The 16,896-nt window shown below is 54.9% G+C and overlaps 1 protein-coding gene across 1 annotated transcript in view; it reads left to right on the forward strand.

Moving 5' to 3' along the window:
• CNDP2 (carnosine dipeptidase 2) overlaps window positions 1-10,003 on the forward strand; it is a 13,434-nt gene extending 3,431 nt beyond the window's left edge. The window contains exons 4-11 of the mRNA XM_006913738.3: window positions 1,275-1,363; window positions 2,808-3,008; window positions 4,110-4,194; window positions 5,046-5,206; window positions 6,911-7,075; window positions 8,019-8,160; window positions 8,404-8,551; window positions 9,419-10,003. Coding sequence (XP_006913800.1) covers window positions 1,275-1,363; window positions 2,808-3,008; window positions 4,110-4,194; window positions 5,046-5,206; window positions 6,911-7,075; window positions 8,019-8,160; window positions 8,404-8,551; window positions 9,419-9,488 — 1,061 coding nt within the window. The 3' untranslated portion in view covers window positions 9,489-10,003. The remainder of the gene's footprint in view (window positions 1-1,274; window positions 1,364-2,807; window positions 3,009-4,109; window positions 4,195-5,045; window positions 5,207-6,910; window positions 7,076-8,018; window positions 8,161-8,403; window positions 8,552-9,418) is intronic.
• The last annotated feature ends 6,893 nt before the right edge of the window (window positions 10,004-16,896 follow it).

The raw sequence follows: 16,896 nt of genomic DNA on the forward strand, positions 1-16,896 counted from the left end.
GCCTCAGTCCCTGCCTCACCCTCTCCCTCCGCCACCGCTCCTCTCACTTGTTGAGTTGAGTCCTGCAGTCCCCCCCGCCCCACCACCCGCCACCCTGTCGCCCGGTGACCTCACATGCCTCTGATTGGCACCTCTGGAGACTTGGTGACGCTGGCTTCTTCAGCTCTCTGTCTCGTCCCCTCCTCTATCACTGGTGCCACATGAATACCTGTGTAGGCACCAGCACTTGTCGCCCAGTGCAGCCCCTCCCTGGCCACACAGGACAGGCACACTCCCTCAGTAGACTCTGGGCGTCGCCGGAGCTGGGCAGGGTGCTGGGCAGAGGGGCGCTGCGCTTGCCCTGGCGCTCAGCCCGTAGTCACTTCCGCAGCGGCAGGCAGTGGTTGTAGGAACAAGCAGGCTTCTGGGGGAGCCCTCTAGTGTCTGTGAAAAGTTGGGTTTAACTCGAAATTTCTAGGGTAATGATGGTTTTAAATTAAGCCTCATACTACTTTGGGGTGGGCCAAGTTAAAACTGCCAAACATTTGAAGTCTCAGGAATGAGGAATGAGGAAGTCAAGGGCGGCCAGGACAGACCACGCGAGAGACTGCGTCCCCAGCAGGCGATGGCTGTCCTTGCTCTGACCTGGTCTGTCTCGCAGTGCCTTGTGTCCCGTGACAGAGGCCCAGGAGGAGGGCCTGGCCTGCTTCCCCACTTGTGGTCCATGGCGGCCAGTGCCCAGCCCAGACACCCGGCTTTGTCCGGGTCTCAGGAGCAGGTACACAGAGGGACAGTGCTATGACTTACTACACATCGTGTCTTTTAGTTCTCAAAGTGATACCCTAGAGAAATAAATCACAAATTTAAGATTTATTCTTTATCGATTTGATGTCGAAAGTGGGGTGTGGTGAGGCAGGTAGTTGGTTCCTACCTGTGACCGGTTTCCCGCCCTTCCCGCTGCCAGCTGGTTATGGAAACAGATTTTAAAGCTGTGGCCGGCAGAGGTTTCCTGGAGCTGCGTCTGATGTCCATGCCCCAGGTCCGCAGGATGCGCACACTGCCTGCCTGCGGTGCCAGCGGGCGGGAGGGGCTGGGCGCACCACGCAGCTTGCTCCTGGGCGCCGGCAGTTCTGGCAGGGTGGTGGGTGGAGAATTGGGGCTCCTGGTGGGGTGCAAGGGGACTTCTGATTTCTGGAGGAACTGTTAGGACGGCCGGGTGTGGTTTTCTAAGATGTTACCAGATGTTCACTGTCGTCGTCATCATAACTTCATGAATTTGCTCGTTGCTGTTCCAGGCAAGTTGTATGGGAGAGGCGCAACAGATGATAAGGGGCCAGTGGCTGGCTGGATGAACGCCCTGGAGGCCTTCCAGAAAACAGGTCAGGTATGTTCCCCACGTCGGGCTGTGCCTGAGTCATCAGATTCCCTCCAAGTGCCACAAAGCTGGCCCTGCTGTCCCCAGAACAGCTCGTAAAGCTCCAACATCCCTGGGCTGTGAGACAGCCCTCTCACCCACGCCGTCAGCACCGTGACGCAGAGTTACGGTTGTAAGTTGCAGTCTGGCTTCAGAAACTCTGCGGATGTGATCGTGGCGGTGTCCAGCGGCCACACTGCTGATGCTGCAGCGGGGACCCAGGCCACACATGAGCGGCCCGCCAGGGAGCGTGCTTGCCCCCTCGCATGGGCTCTGCGCCGTTACCAGCTTCTTAAATGCACACTTTGTTTTAAAGATACATTTAAAAAATATTAAGTATCTATTCTTTGTTGAAAGTTGCCTGTAAAATATAGAGAAGTAGAGAGGAAAAAGTTGCTTAGAATCTCAGCATTTTGTTGCGTGCCAATCTTTTCAACTGTTTTTAACCCAATTGTGATAGTATATAGATGGTTTTTGCGTCTTTTATCTCGTATTGTGATAAAAGCAGTTATATGACAAGCATTTTTGTCAGCATGAAGTGGTAGATTCGAACAGGGTCGTGGAACCTCTGGTCCAGGCATCCATTCTGCACAGGAGAGAGCCAAGGCCCAGAATCTGTGGATGGCGGGGCCCATGTGGCCACCACGTGCTGGGCACAGGAGCAGGGATGGCTGTCCATCCTCCAGGGCCCTCAGGGCCTGGGGCAGCCGAGGGGAGAAACGGCCATGTGTAGGGCAGAGCCAGCCAGAGCAGCTCCGCTTACATCTGTCCCACACACCTGTCCCACACACTGAGGTCCGGAGAAGGATTCCATTCGTGGGCCTGAGGGGGGAAGGCAGGCCATGCTGGGAGCGGTGCCGCCTGGGGCCAGTCCTGGCCAGGTCTCTGCAGGCTGGGGTCCGAGCGAGGCCTGTGCCGCACCGTGCACCCCGGGACACCGCAGAGCGGGGGCAGGTGGACAGCGGTGTATCAAAGTTGTCAGCGCTTCAGGATAGGGGCCTTGGTGCAAGAGCGTGGAAGCCATCATGCAGAAACGCCTTCTGAGTTAGGAAAAGGCTCTCCCTCCCTCAGGGCGGAGCAGGGACCAGGGCGGCTTTGTGTCACAGCCTGTTACATCAGTGCAGGCATGCTGGGTGCGTGCAGAGACCCCGTGCCTAGGAGGCCTGGTGACACAGGAACTCCTCAGAAGGAGTTCTCAGGATGTGACTGTGGCTGGAACAAGGCTTGTCCCCTGACAGCCCAGCGCCTGGGGACTGGGTCACTATAGGATGCACACAGCCCCAGTGGCTGGTCTGGAGGAAGTCGCATGTTCGAAATTGGTGATTTCAGAGTACTCGGCGACTTCCTGTCTATTATTTCTAAGAACTAAAGGTTCACGAGCGCCGAACGCCTGCCAATGTTCTTCCTTTCACAGGAAGTTCCTGTCAACATTCGCTTCTGCCTGGAAGGCATGGAGGAGTCGGGCTCCGAAGGCCTGGATGAACTGATCTTTGCCCAGAAAGACACATTCTTTAAAGACGTGGACTACATCTGCATCTCCGACAATTACTGGCTGGGGAAGAAGAAGCCATGCATCACGTATGGTCTCAGGGGCATTTGCTACTTCTTCATCGAGGTACCGTGCCGCGCTCGGTGGTGGTGTCCCCAAGCCACAGTCAGCTTGTTCCCCACTAGCTCACGTGTGGGTACCAGGAAGCTCCACAGGCATGAGGGAGGAACACAGTCCTAGCTCCCTCCCGTGGCATAAGCCCTCGTAACACTGCAGGCCCAGAGGCCGGTAGAAGGCAGCGTCACCGGCTTCCAGCTAGAGTGCTCTTCACGGTGTTGTCTGGAAGCACTTGAGAAAAGATGAAATGCTAGTCCATTTAGAGGAGAGAATGCGTGCAGTGCATTTTAAAGACTTCCTTTTAAAAGTTAGAATGTTCGTACTTCCGCCCATAAGCTTTGTCCTTTGACTGAGGATCGGAGGGAGTGGGGATGTTGCCCTCAGCACAGAAGACGAGGGGGACAGGCCTGCGCTCACTGTCGGGTCAGCCGGGCCTCGGGCTCTCGTCTGCAGAGGAGGGTGGGGGTTCCTGCCACACAGGTTAGCTCCTGCGCGCAAAGGCGGCTTACAGGCCGGAAAGAGCTAGAAACGATCGCAGTTGCTGCACTCACCGCTCACTCTGGGCCAGGCACCCTTCTGCCTGTTGCAGACAACCTGGCAAGGACTCAGCAGCTGGAGGGAGCACCTTCCTGTGCCATGCCGCGGGGAGGAGCCTAAGGCCATGCAGGCCCCACCCCAGCTGGTCACACAGCTAGTCAGTGCTGGCCGGGGTCTGAGCCCCTGTCCCTGGGCTCCAGGTCCTTGCTGGCTCTTTTTCATAGTCTCTCATCCTTTCAGCACTGGGCGTAGGGTCTTCACAGAAACTCCAGAAAGGACCTGAGAGCTTGACGAGTCCCCCACAGCGTGCCTCCTCCTGTGGGCATCACTCCTGGCTCAGCTGTGGGCAGCATTCCTAGTTTACTTGGACTGGCATTTCCAAGGGTGTTTTTTTGTTGTTGCTTCCAAAGTTTTGTAATTTAGGGAATACTTTGTTTTGATCGTTGAGGGCAAATCTTGATTTAAAAAATTGCCTGTCAGGTCTTGTGAACGTTCTTTGTTCAATTTACTGTCACATGATGATAATAAGCTTCCGCTAAGCAGCCAAACAGAGGGGCCTTTGTTTCCGTCCAGGTGGAATGCAGTGACAGAGACCTGCACTCTGGCGTGTACGGGGGCTCGGTGCACGAGGCCATGACAGACCTCATTGCGCTGATGGGTGAGCGGGGCTTCGGGGGGTGCGGGCGGTTTGGGGGAGAGGTCGGAGTGGGCCTTTTCCAGGCCGCCGTCGGCGCTGGTGCATCCAGGCAGTTTTCACGAGCCACTTCTTGTCACGCTCTTTCTCCTTCCCCGCTCACTGCTCCCTGTAAAGACTGGACGCTGACGCTTCACTTCTGCCTCCATCTTCCTCACACCCTCCCTTCCCTGTGTCACCAAACCCTGCCTCGCCTCCAAGACCAGCTTGGCACCCCTGGCTCCTTCCCCCAGACAGGCCACGTCCCCTGGAATCACACGACTGTCTTAGCTCTGGACACGGTGTGTGTCCTGTTCCTCAGAGCGCATCTGCTCCAGTCTGCGATATGTGATAACTGGCCACAGGGAGGTCTCCCGGTGGCCAGCTCTATGAGAGCGAGGCCCCAGCTCCCTCGCCTGTTTCCCTCCCCGGGCGGACGATGGCTGCCACGCGTGTGCAGTCGGGAGGCCACTCTGCCCGCGCAGCGTCCCCTCCGTAGCCGGGAGCAGCTGGTTTCTTGCGGGCAGTGCACCGAGAGAGAGCTTTCGGATAGCGTGCTTTTCAGAGGAGGCCCAGTGTGCCCTGGTCTGGGACAGGACGGTCTACCTGCCCTTCCGTGTCTCAGTCTCCGTACCTTAAAAGTGGGGTTGGTGCTGCTCGCCTCGCTGAGTCCTTGTGGCGGATAAATGTCACAAGAAATACGTGTGCCCACGCCGTCACGTGTGCCAGGACGGCTGGCCCTCGGCCCGCGGCTGCACGGCCTGCACCCTGGTCCTGCGGTGGGCACCGCTCGCCCTGCCGCCTGCGTGCTGAGTGCCCTCGCCCGCTCTCCCCAGGCTCCTTGCTGGACAGGAAGGGGAAGATCCTCGTCCCCGGCCTCAGCGAGGCCGTAGCGCCCGTGACGAAGGAGGAGCTGGAGCTGTACGACGAGATCGACTTCGACCTGAAGGAATACGCCAAGGACGTGGGGGCGGAGACCCTGCTGCACAGCTGCAAGGTGCCCAGGCCACCTGAGTGCCCTGTGCGGGGACGCCTGTGGGCGGGAGCCAGAGGGGCTGGCAGAGATGCGGGCGTGTCCGTGTGCCTGGCCATCGGGTGGTACGGGACGCACTCGGGCCGGAGCTGGGAGCTTTTCGGCAATGTCCAGAGTTTGTTTTGATGACATGGGACTGGAGAACGTGTGCTGAGAAGCCCGGTGAGGGCAGCACTTGCTCGTTTGCATGAGGAGGACGCTGTGCTCAGCACTGGGCCGGTGGTGACTTCCTGCCTGACGGAGCCCATACAGGGGTGGCACCTGTTAGCACAAACGTTTACTTCCCCGCTGGGAGAAACTCGGCTCTGGACCGTCTCTAGTTCCTGGTTTCCGGGTCTGGATACGAGTGCACTGTGTAGCCAGCATTGCTCGAACTCCAGCGACAGGCTCTGGGGGGACAAAGGGTGCATGGCCAGCTGGCTCAGCTCTTGGCTTCTGTCTCTCCAAGAGACAGGTGGGCAAAGACCTCGAGAGGGTGTGTGGAGGCTGCACGGGTGGTCCAGAGCTGTGTGTGCCTGCAGGGGGCAGTGAGGCCTGCAGGGGATAGGCGGCCAAGCCGGGAGCAGGGGGAGGGCGCACATGAGGGCTGAAGATGCCTGGTAAAGGCTGAGATCAGCCGAGGCACGCTGTGCCCTCCCAGGAGGTGGCGGTGTGACCAGCTGTGAGAGGAGCGTGAGGCTCCCAGACCCCAGGACAGTGGTGAGGGCCAGGTGGGGGCTGGGTGGGGGCTGAGGCCGGGAGGCCGCCATGGGAGGGGACACTGGGCTGGCATGGGGGCAATGAGTAGGTGGGAGAAAGTCGCCTTGGGCGACCATGTGGCGCGGAAGCTTTGCAGGTGGAGCCGGGAGACGGTCCTGGCCCGTGGCGGTCAGTGGGCCCCAAAGCCACGGGCGGTCTGGGAGGGACGAGTCTGGGAAAAGCGGGTCTGAACCAGCGTCTGTCACCTTCTGCACTGCTGCATTCAGAGTGACATTTGCTGTTACGTAAGGTGTCACGGTGGGGCCACCTTACGTGTGTGGCTGTGTCACAGAGCAGCCCTGGGGGCCCCGTCGGTTTCTCTGGGCCGGCCAGCTGCTCAGGTGGCTGCGCGTCCTCTCCTGACCCGTCTTGTGCCGCTGCTGGGACACACAGGGCACAAGAGGCAGTAGTATCGTTTATGTGCTCGGGAGACAGAAGGCCGCTTCATGCCAGTCCCCTCGGTAGAAGGTGACGTTGCTTATCCATGGTCACTGGGCTCAGGACGCAGGGGGCTGCCCTGGCTCTCCTCCCCCCATGGGAACTAGCCCCTGTCCCGGGTCCTGTGGGCCTAGCAAGGGGTTCACAGATGGCCTGCTGTGCCTCCCTCTTCCTCCTGGCACCTCTGGCCCCACAGGAGCGCCATGTCTGTGGCACCCTGCCCCCAGCTTCTGCAGAGTTGGCAGGAATCACCAGCAGTGAAGAGCTGCGGTAGGGCGCAGACATGCCACCCGAGGGGCCGACCAGAGTGCGGAGCCCCCTCTGTGGGCTGGGGGGCGGGCGCCTCTGCCAGTGCTGCAGGCTCTGTACTCCTCCCTTGCTCGTGTGGCCCCCGGTTGATGGCTGGTGACACGGAGGGACCTCCCAGATGGCACTCCCATCCTCTCCAGCAGCAGACACTTGTCCCCTGACCCGCTCTGCCATTTCCTGCAGAAGGACATCCTGATGCACAGGTGGCGGTACCCATCCTTGTCCCTCCACGGGATCGAAGGCGCCTTCTCTGGTACGGGGGCCAAGACCGTGATTCCGAGGAAGGTGGTGGGCAAGTTCTCCATCAGGCTTGTGCCGAACATGACTCCGGAGGCTGTCGACCAGCAGGCATGTGGGGCACGGGGGTACGGGGAACCAGCAGAGGCTCGGGGTGCAGAAGACTTCTCCTAGGGCTGCGGACAGCTGCAGAGACGCCAACCCCAAACCCACGCATTCCCACTTCTCGATTCCGGCCAGCTAGATTAGATAATTACTAGAATAAGCAGGTCAGAAACTGATTAAAGATAAAGGCCACATAAAAAGTGTCACATATAAGTGACATTCCTCCCTGCTGAAGCATGCCAAATCTTGACCTGACCTCATCCTGAGGCTTCAGATCGGATGCTGACTTTGAGTCAAGTATGTTATGGTAAGAGTCCAGGGGAGTGACTTCTGGGCTGTGGTGAGGAGCAGAGCGGAAGGTTCCAGAAGGAGAGGATCCAGAGGGGGCAGGTTCTGGTTGCTGTAGGTCAGCCAGGCTTTCGGGGAGCAGCCACCGGGATGGGCAGGTTTCCTGGGGTGGGGGGCTCAAGGCCTTGCCTGTTGCAGAGAAGCCGAGGATCGGGATTCTGGCATCAGGACGTGTCCCTGGGTCAGCACCAGGCTCAATTTTTGGTCTGGATGTGATTGTTCTTATAAAGCAAATCGAAGAAAATTTTTAACATTTGGTTCAAATATTATCATCATGTGGGAACATTTCTATAAAGGGTAAATTGCTTGAGATTAAAACATTACCTTTTACTTTCAAATGACTGGATTTTGTTTCTTAAAATCCCTTTTTCTATTATCACAGTTATGCAGTTCAGTGTTTAGCAGCAGAAAATGAGAGCCCCTGTAGATTCGTAGACCAGCTGTAGGCCCGTGGTAGGCCCGTTGTAGATGCGCTGCAGACTCAGTCTGCGTTCGCTGTAAGCCTGTCGTAGACTCGTGGTAGACCCTCATAGAACAGATCCCTGGCACTGGATCAGGTGCCAGGCCTTATGACACTGTGTCTCCTCTGTGTGTGGTTCAGGTCACAAACTACCTGACAAAGAAGTTCGCCGAGCTGCGCAGCCCCAACAAGTTCCGGGTGTACATGGGCCACGGCGGGAAGCCCTGGGTGTCCGACTTCAACCACCCCCACTACATGGCCGGGAGGAAAGCCCTGAAAACAGGTAGACGTTCTCCTTGTGGATGGGTGCTGGGGCCCTTGGCGTGTCTGCTGGGGCCCTGCCGTGTCATACGGGCACATGGCTACGGGGTGACGCTCGGAGCAGAGTCGGCATGCAGGCTAGGCGGCACCCCCAGCGACTTCGCGGGTGGCCGCCGTCCCCAGGCCTGCAGGGCGGGGGATCCGCGATGGAGCCCAGCCTCGCAGCCCAGGGCTCACCGTCCCTCTTTCTTCATTTCCCCCCCAGTGTTTGGTGTGGAGCCGGACTTAACCAGGGAAGGTGGCAGTATCCCTGTGACTCTCACTTTTCAGGAGGCCACAGGCAAGAATGTCATGCTGTTGCCTGTGGGGTCAGCCGATGACGGCGCCCACTCCCAGAATGAGAAGCTCAACAGGTGAGGCTCCAGGCCCTTGGTCCTGAATCCAGGCCAGTTTCCTCGTGGGTGCCAGTGAGAAATCCTGTGACAGCCCAGGGCGTCCCCCAAGTCCCCTCCAGTTCCTTCCTCCACACCGCTGCCTGTCCTACGAAGAGAGCGAGAGGCAGCGGTTTCTGGGGACACCCCCCCTCCCCCAGTGCTCTCCACCGTCTGTCCTTGATGTGGTGACAACTGATTGGAGGCAGGGGAGACGGCCTGCGGGCAGTGGCAGCTCTTAAAACCCAGGTTTGGCCGGTGGTCTGTGTTTAGCTCTGTGCTTCACCTGCGACTCCTGAAAGGGCCTCTGCACGTCCCTGCCTGAAAGATCACAGCATCATTGCTGGCTTCACAAGCCACCTTCATGCGTCCCTGCTTTATGCAGACGTGATGGGGACCTCTGAGTTGGCAGCAGTGGGCAGAGGCCCACACAGACAGGGAGGACCAGAGGCAGCTGAGGAAGAGCTGCGGGGGACAGGAAGCAGGGGCCACCCCACGGTCATGGGTGGGCCCGTCAGGGCCGAAGACAGAGGCAGAGTCCCCGCGTGGGGGCTGAGGGACAAGACAGACCTGGATCGTAGGGCACGAGGTGGCGGCTTCAGATCCGAATGATGGGAGGGCTTTTCATAGCCAGGCACTGGGTGAGAGCGTCTGTTCTGTTGGACCGGGACCAGGGCCGGTCCCTGTGGGGCAGTCGGACTGACCTGCACTTGGGACCGGGTGTCTGGATTCTAACGGCCAGCAGAGCTCGGGGCCAGCCAGCCGAGATGGTGGGGTGCTCCCAGAATGCCATGCGTGTGCCTGGACCTCGGACACCAGCCAACACAATGACTTGTCCCTCTCCATTAGGCATAACTACGTAGAAGGAACGAAAATGCTGGCCGCGTACCTGTATGAAGTGTCTCAGCTGAAGGACTGAGGGCCCTGTGTCGGGGAGCGCCACCGAAGGAGCCCCACCCTCCCCTGTCCCCTTCCAGTTGCTCAGGAAGGCGTCTGTCCCTGTCCTCTCCCGTCAGGCCATGCACAGACTTCCCAGCGTAGACTCGGGGACACCCACCTGTCCCCAGGGGGTTACGTCCAGCAGGCAGTCGCACGTTCAGCCCTGGGGGCTTACAGATGACCCTGAATGACTGTGTCCCCAGAAAATAGGCACAGCCTAACAGCATGAGTTCTTCTGTAGAAAGTTCTGGTCGACATCCACTTGGGCTAAACAGAGGCCTGGGCGTGTCCTGGTCCCATGTCTGCCTCCCGATTCAGGGTCAGGGAGCGGATGCTTCGAGGGGCTGCCCTCTGGTCACTCGCGGTCGCATGGTGCCGTCCTCCCCGAAGACCGTAGCCAATGCTGACACCTCCCAGCGTCTTGTTGGCCCTCACACCTGAACCTAACGGGCTTGTTGGTCTGTGCTGATGAATAAAAAGTACCAGTGAAGCCTCTGGATGCGTCACTGCCCGTCCGACTTGCCCAGGGAGCACACTGCATGTGGCAGGGTGGTGGCGTGTCCCCCTCCCCAATCCCTGTGGCAGGAGAGTGCCCCCCATTCCTTACACCGCCAAGTCACCAAACATCAAATTAAACTGGTTTAAACAAAATGGAGACTTTATTGGCCCAGCTGATAAAAAGACCAGAGTAAATGAGACACTCAGGCCTTGTAAAGTCTGCGTTGCGGCCACTTTGCCGGCCATCGGGACGTGTGGCTCAGCGCTTGAACAGGAAAAGGGTGCTAGCTATTGGGCCCTCATGGCGACACTTAGTAGCACAGGGTAGTGGCACTGGAAGTCATCCTTTTAGCTCCCATGGCCTCTGACACCTGCTCCCTGAGACCGCCCCCGTCCCCGGAGGCCTGCGCACGGTGTCCTTCCTAGCCAGCCATCCCAGTCCTCAGGTCAGCTGACTCTGGGAAAGCGGGCTCGGTCACTGTGCACTCGTGGGGCCCACCCTCTGAGCCACCCGTCCAGGGGCATGCACACCAGCTTCCAGCTAGAACACGCAAGCTCTACGCGCGAAGAGGGTGTTTGTCAGTGAACGTCCCAGGAGAGCTGCGCATAGGGGAGGCTCTGGAATGGCCGAAATTACCGTTAGTTACTCCACGGCGGGAAGCCGGCCACTGGTGACAACACGGCTGCCTGGTCTCCTTGGGAAAAGGACTTTACAGGGCCACATTCCTGACCTGGAGGAACTTGGATGAGGGAACATGGAGTTCACTCTGCGCTGGTTGCTGTTTTGGTTTCAGTCAGGAAGGCGATGCTAGACCACAAGGATCTTAAACTACAATCAGTGAGGATGCAGGCTAGGCTACTGTGACGGGACCAACGGCTTCCCCGCGTCACAGGTGACATTTCTCTGCACACAGGGCCACACAGGCCGGCCCGGGCTGGCATGGTGGCTCCTCCGTGCTGGTGGCTGGGCTCCTGGATGGCGCCTCCCCCACCCTGTGTCCTCTCCTGTGCGTGACCGCTGCTGCAGCCCCTGCCTCTCCAGCTGCGTTTCACCCTGGTGTGAGGAGCAGGGAGGGGCTGTTTTGCTTGAGGGCGCAGGCCAGAGGGAGACGCTGCTTCCATTGGCATCTTACTCTTAGGAAGCAGTCACGTGGCCACTCCAAACTGCACGGGGGTTGGGGAGCCAGGCCTGGCCGAAATCCTGGGGCTCTGCAGGAGGGGAGCGTACTGGGCAGTCAGCCTTTAAGTCCTCCTCACGCCGTGGTTACCATGACATTTGTCCCAAGGAAAACCGAGAGAAGGAAACGGTATGCAGCATTAGACTCAGGGGACACTGTTACTCATTTTTCAGAGAAAATTGGGACCTCTGCCTTGGCCCCGAGGCTTTGAGGAGCATGCCGAGTGGTGAGGGGCAGCAGAGCTTGCCACCCAAAGTATGCCTTCTTTTAGATGTTGATTGTTTTAGCTGGTTATTTTTAAGAAACTAAAGACTAAAGAAAAACCTTTGACCCTCCTCACAACTGCCTACAAGAATTGAACCAGAGGACCTGCTCCAGGAAGGAGCCGTTATCATACACGACTAGTTTAACATGAACTAGGCGTGATGGGGACGAACCTCGCGAGACTTGGTCAGTCCTCTCTGTGTCCCCACAAATTTATTTACCAAACGTTTGCTTTTGCAGCTCCTCGTGAATTTCCTTCCTGCCCTTTGAAGTCCCAGACCCATCCCCCACCCCTTCTTAGCTCCAGATGGCATCTCGGCCTTAACCGCCCATTCTGTCCTCAGGTCTCATTCTTAAGAGGACCCTATATGTACACACGTCATAAATTTGGTCATTTAGTCCAGACTGAAGAACTTAGAAGAGAAGAAGGAAAATTAGCTTTTCCACGCCCCCAGTTTCGGGGAGCGGGGCAGGAGGCCGGCCTTGGCTGGATCCGTTCGCTCTAGGCCGGCTGGAGTGAGACCCTGGGGGTCGGTCCCAGGCCGGCACGAGGTAGGTGTTCTCACTATGTCGCACTCCCGCCATCTCTGGCCGTGGGGTCTCGTGGGGGCGAGAGTGGTAAGAACCTTCTTCTCGTTCTAAATTTGGATGAGCAGGAGAAAATATGTGAAAGTAGCTTTGGGGTGAAGGTGACGCGGTAAAGATGTGGTTTGGGGACTCTCGCGTCCTGCGATCCTGCCCTCGTGTGGCCGTGCCGTCTGCGCCGTCTGCCTCGCTGTTTGGAGAGCTTGGTTTTCCTCGTTGGTCTCTGGTCCCCGGGGGGTGCACGTATCGCCCCGGGGGCAGCCAGTCAAATAGAATGGGGATTCAGGGCAGCTGTGTCTAGTCGATTCATCTTTTGCCCGACTGTGCCAGCCAGCTCCCAGGGGAATTCGTTATGAGGGGTCCCGGTCCACAGAGGCCTTTGTCACTTCAACCTTCATTGCATTACTGCCTGTAGCAATAATGCCACAGGGGCTCTTGCCGTTGGACCGTCCTGGGGGTGACCTTTAGGATCCTGTGAGGGCTGCGTCCTTGGAACTCTGTCAAAGCCCCTTGCTTCCCTAGTTAGACCGTGCAAGGCTTACCGATTTGAGTCACTATTGAGATTACTAAATCCTACCATCACTGGCCAGACAATGGGTCCTTTGAATTGGGAAAACTTCTATACTGGAAAAATTTTAGAGCTCTCATTGTAAATAGCCGTTTTATTGGTTCCTATAGAAAGACCAATTTTTTAAAAAGCGGGAAGAATACAAAGAAATATAACTACCAGCCTTCTATGCAAAAACCGTTTTGGAAAGCCTTATTGAATGTTTTGCTTCAGCTTCCTCTCATGGGTCTTACAGATATTAATAAAAACATGAAGTTAATTAACGAGAATGGGGAGAGGCTGAGGGGAGTCACAGGACTCTTCCCAACAAGGTAGAAATTTTGAAAAGATTATTAAGAAATAAGGCGAATAAAGTAAATATTGATGAGAGCAGAAGAAAGGAAGCAGGAGGGGAAGTCAGGGCTTCATCCCTGCAGGGTCAGTAAGAAATGTGGGAGAGGAGTCTAACACTGAAGGGGTTGAAGCAAAGGTTTTAACAGCGCGACCTAAGATCGGGCAGTCAAAGAGAGCCCCCGCCGGTCCCCATCATCACAGCACCCCTGCACAGAGAAATGTTAAAAGCTGGAAGGCAGAAATTCCAATGGGAAACCTGACCAGCAATCGCTGGGGCTGCGGTAGGGGAGTAGCCTCCTCCTGGGTCCAGAAGCCCCTGTGCACCGCAGTGGCTCAGGTGACAGGTTGAGAGAACATAAAAATGTCATGGCCAATAAGAGTGTGAAGATTGCAGTGTTTAAGCAGACAGTACATAAAGAAGTTGTGTCAGCTTTTAATGGGAATGAGTATTAAACCTGGCTGGGGACCACTTCCCCCACGCACTGCTGGAGAAAAGAAGGCGCGTAAATCCGCCTTTCAAACAGTATAAACCAGATGTAGGAATGGAATCAGTAAGATCTCTGAGCCCACCTGGTGTGGAACGGAAGCTACAGGCTTCTGGGCCCGGAGGGGGAGGGGCGGGGAGCGGATGCAAACAGGATTTTGAAAAGCTTGTGACCTGGGTGGACGCTCTCTGTGCTTTCAGGATGCAGATGTCCCACCCCATCTTCTCTAGAACCTAAAGCCATTCCTTTAAATGCAAATGATTATTAGAAATTGGGCAAATAAAAAACCCTAAGTGTTTTCTCTACAACTATGAGTTCTGTTTGTGTTTGTGTTTGTCTGGTTTTTTTATTTTATAAAATTTATTTAAATTAGTTTCGAGTATACAGTACATTGGTTAGACATCTATAGAGTTCATAAAACGATCCCCCCAATTGCTCCCTCCCTCCCCTGGCCTCCACTTAGCATCATATTAATGCTGACTGTGTTAGTCTGTTTTATCTGCAATATATTATTTTTCTACCTCCAGATGGTATTACTGAATAAAAAAAAAAAAAATTCTTTTTTGGTAAACAGCTCTGTTTAATTGGCTTAAAGGAGTTAAGCACTTACATAAATTTTAAAATATATTACTTTAAAATCTGAAACATGTTTTACAAATTCTGGGAAAATACTTGTTATTAAAGCTAATCTGCATATTGGTTTAATTAAAACAGACATGTCTTTAGAACTGGGTATAATTAAATATACTTAATGAGTATAATTAAATATAATTAAGTATAATATTTTTATTTTACCCATAGTATTAAAGTATAATATCTTTTATTTTACTTACTTTATAAAATAAGTTCATATTTCTCCACAAAATTTGTCAACAGGAAAACTAGCTTTGGATAATTGACACTGATGTCTTCTGGAGTTTTCATGGGTAATCTAAATATAATTGTTAAGGAGTAATAAACTAAATAGCTGTAAGAAAAAATTTTTAAATTGGGGGAAACTTTTTAGCAATAATTATATGGCATATGTACTAAAAAATAGTTTCCCAAAATCTTTGGTAATTTGAAACCATAGCATTTTATGAAATTAAGTGGTGAAAAATTTTGAATATCTAGATTATTTTCAAATAAGAAAAAATCTGAAACCTTAATTGCTAAATAAGTCTAAGTTTATCTAATTTTTCCTTTCCATCACAGAGAAACTAAAAGATAAATTTGGATCTTTTAACGAATATGACTTATGCTTTATTGAGGAAGCAAATGTTTCTAAAAAGTATTATATACATTTGCCAGTAAAAGGACTCATGTTTTCAGAGGCTATGAAATGTATTCATAAATCTGCCGATCAAAACAATGCTACTTGCTTATTTTTAATTTTCATAGAAATTAAGGTTTCTAAGGGTTAAGAATTAGAATTCTAATAAATGTGGAAGGAATTAATGTGTATTAAGGTACAAGGTATGAAAATGTATTTTGAGGAAGTTAAAAGAAAATGGTTTGTCCTGAAATAAGTTGGTCATTTCTGAATGGGTGAGAGAACAGGAGACAAACTAAATTGGGCAAGGAAAGTTGTTCAAAGTTTGCGAGAAGGAATCTTGAGAAAAGTTTATGTGCGGTCAAGTCGAATAAGGGAATTTAAATACGAAGAGTAAGCTGATACAAAGTGAGAGTCGGGTTCTCTTTCTCTCTGTTAAAAGGGCAAAGTTTTCCTGGACTATTGTTCTGCTCCCAGTAAGATACTGTGAAGTGTTTTCTGCCAAGAAAGCAAAGATTCGGTTTTATCAAAATGATTTTCTGTGTTTTATGTTGTCCTGATCAGGTCCTAGATAACTCAAGAAAACAGAATCTTCTTGCTTTCCTGCCCTTTGATACCCCAAAACACATCCCCCCTTCTTCTAAACTCAAGATGGCATCTGAACCTTAACTGCCCAGTCTGTCCTCTGTCCTGGGAACCCACAGTCTTAGGGACCCCCATATGTACATATGTGGTACACTTGGTCATTTTCTCCCGTGAATCTGTCTCGTGTTAATTTGATGATTAGTTTAGCCAAAGAACTTAGAAGAGTGGAAGGAAATGTCCCTTTTCTGTCCCCACAGTGGGGACAAGGACGCCAATCTGTGAGAACGGTCTTGACAGTCTTCCTTCCTCTTCCTTGCGCGGTTTCACAGTCAGACGTGACCGTGGGCGCCCTCAGGCTCACCGTGGAGCCCGGCGCTGTCTGCTCCTCTCAGGCGAGCACTCCAGGTCACACGTCACGTGTGTTTGGTAGACCCGACTGCTCTGCATCGTAAGAGGATGGCCGCTCAGTGGACCGTTAGTGGAAGTGGTGTTCGCAGAGTTCCACTTGGCCGTCGTGGTCCCCTGAAATGGCCTTGCAGGAGAGAGGCTGGTTCAATGCACCACGGGAACCGTCATTCGGCAGGAGCAGCCGTTGCTCAGAGCAGACGCTCCACCCCAGGGAGCGGTGTGGGCTTCGCCCCAGATGTTTGAAGGGTGGCCTTGCAGCCCCAACCATGAGGGTGGGAGAGACCAGGCTCTAACCCCGCCCAGGGGGTTACCTTGACTTTGGACCTCTGGCCTCTAGAACTGTGAGGTAATAGGTTACTGTTATTTAAGCCACCCAGCTGCGGCAGCCTGAGCAAACTAACACATGCCCCCTAGCTCACCAGGGGCATTCCAGCACGAGGGCCCCCGGCAACAGCAGGGCTCTGTCCCCTGCTCAGGGTGTGTCACGGCGTGTGTGACATTGTCTCCGTCTCAGTTCTGTTGGCCTTGGGCACGTGCCCCTGCTCCCTCTCAAAGGTGACACGCTGCATGCACACACAGCGGAGCACGGCGTTGTCGTCGTGGGCCGTGGATAACATCGGCTGATTCAGGCTGCCACCTCATCCCACACCCCCGCACACGAGACACACTGTCCCTCTGCCCCCACAGCGCACGGGTGTCACTGAGGCGCCTTTGTTCCCAGCATGAATGGGTCCCCTGCACCAGCTTCATCCTCCTTCCGGGGAGGAGGGGCAGGCCAGGCAATTAGCACAGAGCTAGTTAGTGTCGCCGCTGGGCGCCTTGACGGTTTCCTCTTCCACCTTCTTTGAGGTCAAGGGCACTTGCTCGAGGCTCCAGGACTCCGTGATGGGTCGCACACGCGGAAGCACGGTGAGTGGCCGCAGTGCGGGGCTTCCGTTCGCTGGGCATGCGCGGTCCACGGGCCAGGTGAGCCCAGCAGACGCCACGCGTGGTCCACAGGCCAGGTGAGCCGAGCAGACGCCATGCCCGGTCCACCGGCCAGGTGAGCCCAGCAGATGCGGCGCATGGTCCACGTGGTGCTGCCGTCGCCGAGGGTCCATAGGCGTTCCGGTGTGTACCTGGGGCCACGGCTTTTGGGGGTACTTTATCGGTACGCTTCCGTGGGCTGCGTATTCTCAAAAGCAATTAAGTGGCGCTGTTTTCTAGTAGGTCACACAGTGCCTGGAATGCAG

This window comes from Pteropus alecto, unplaced genomic scaffold, assembly GCF_000325575.1.
Source record: "Pteropus alecto unplaced genomic scaffold, ASM32557v1 scaffold14, whole genome shotgun sequence".
NCBI lineage: Eukaryota > Metazoa > Chordata > Mammalia > Chiroptera > Pteropodidae > Pteropus > Pteropus alecto.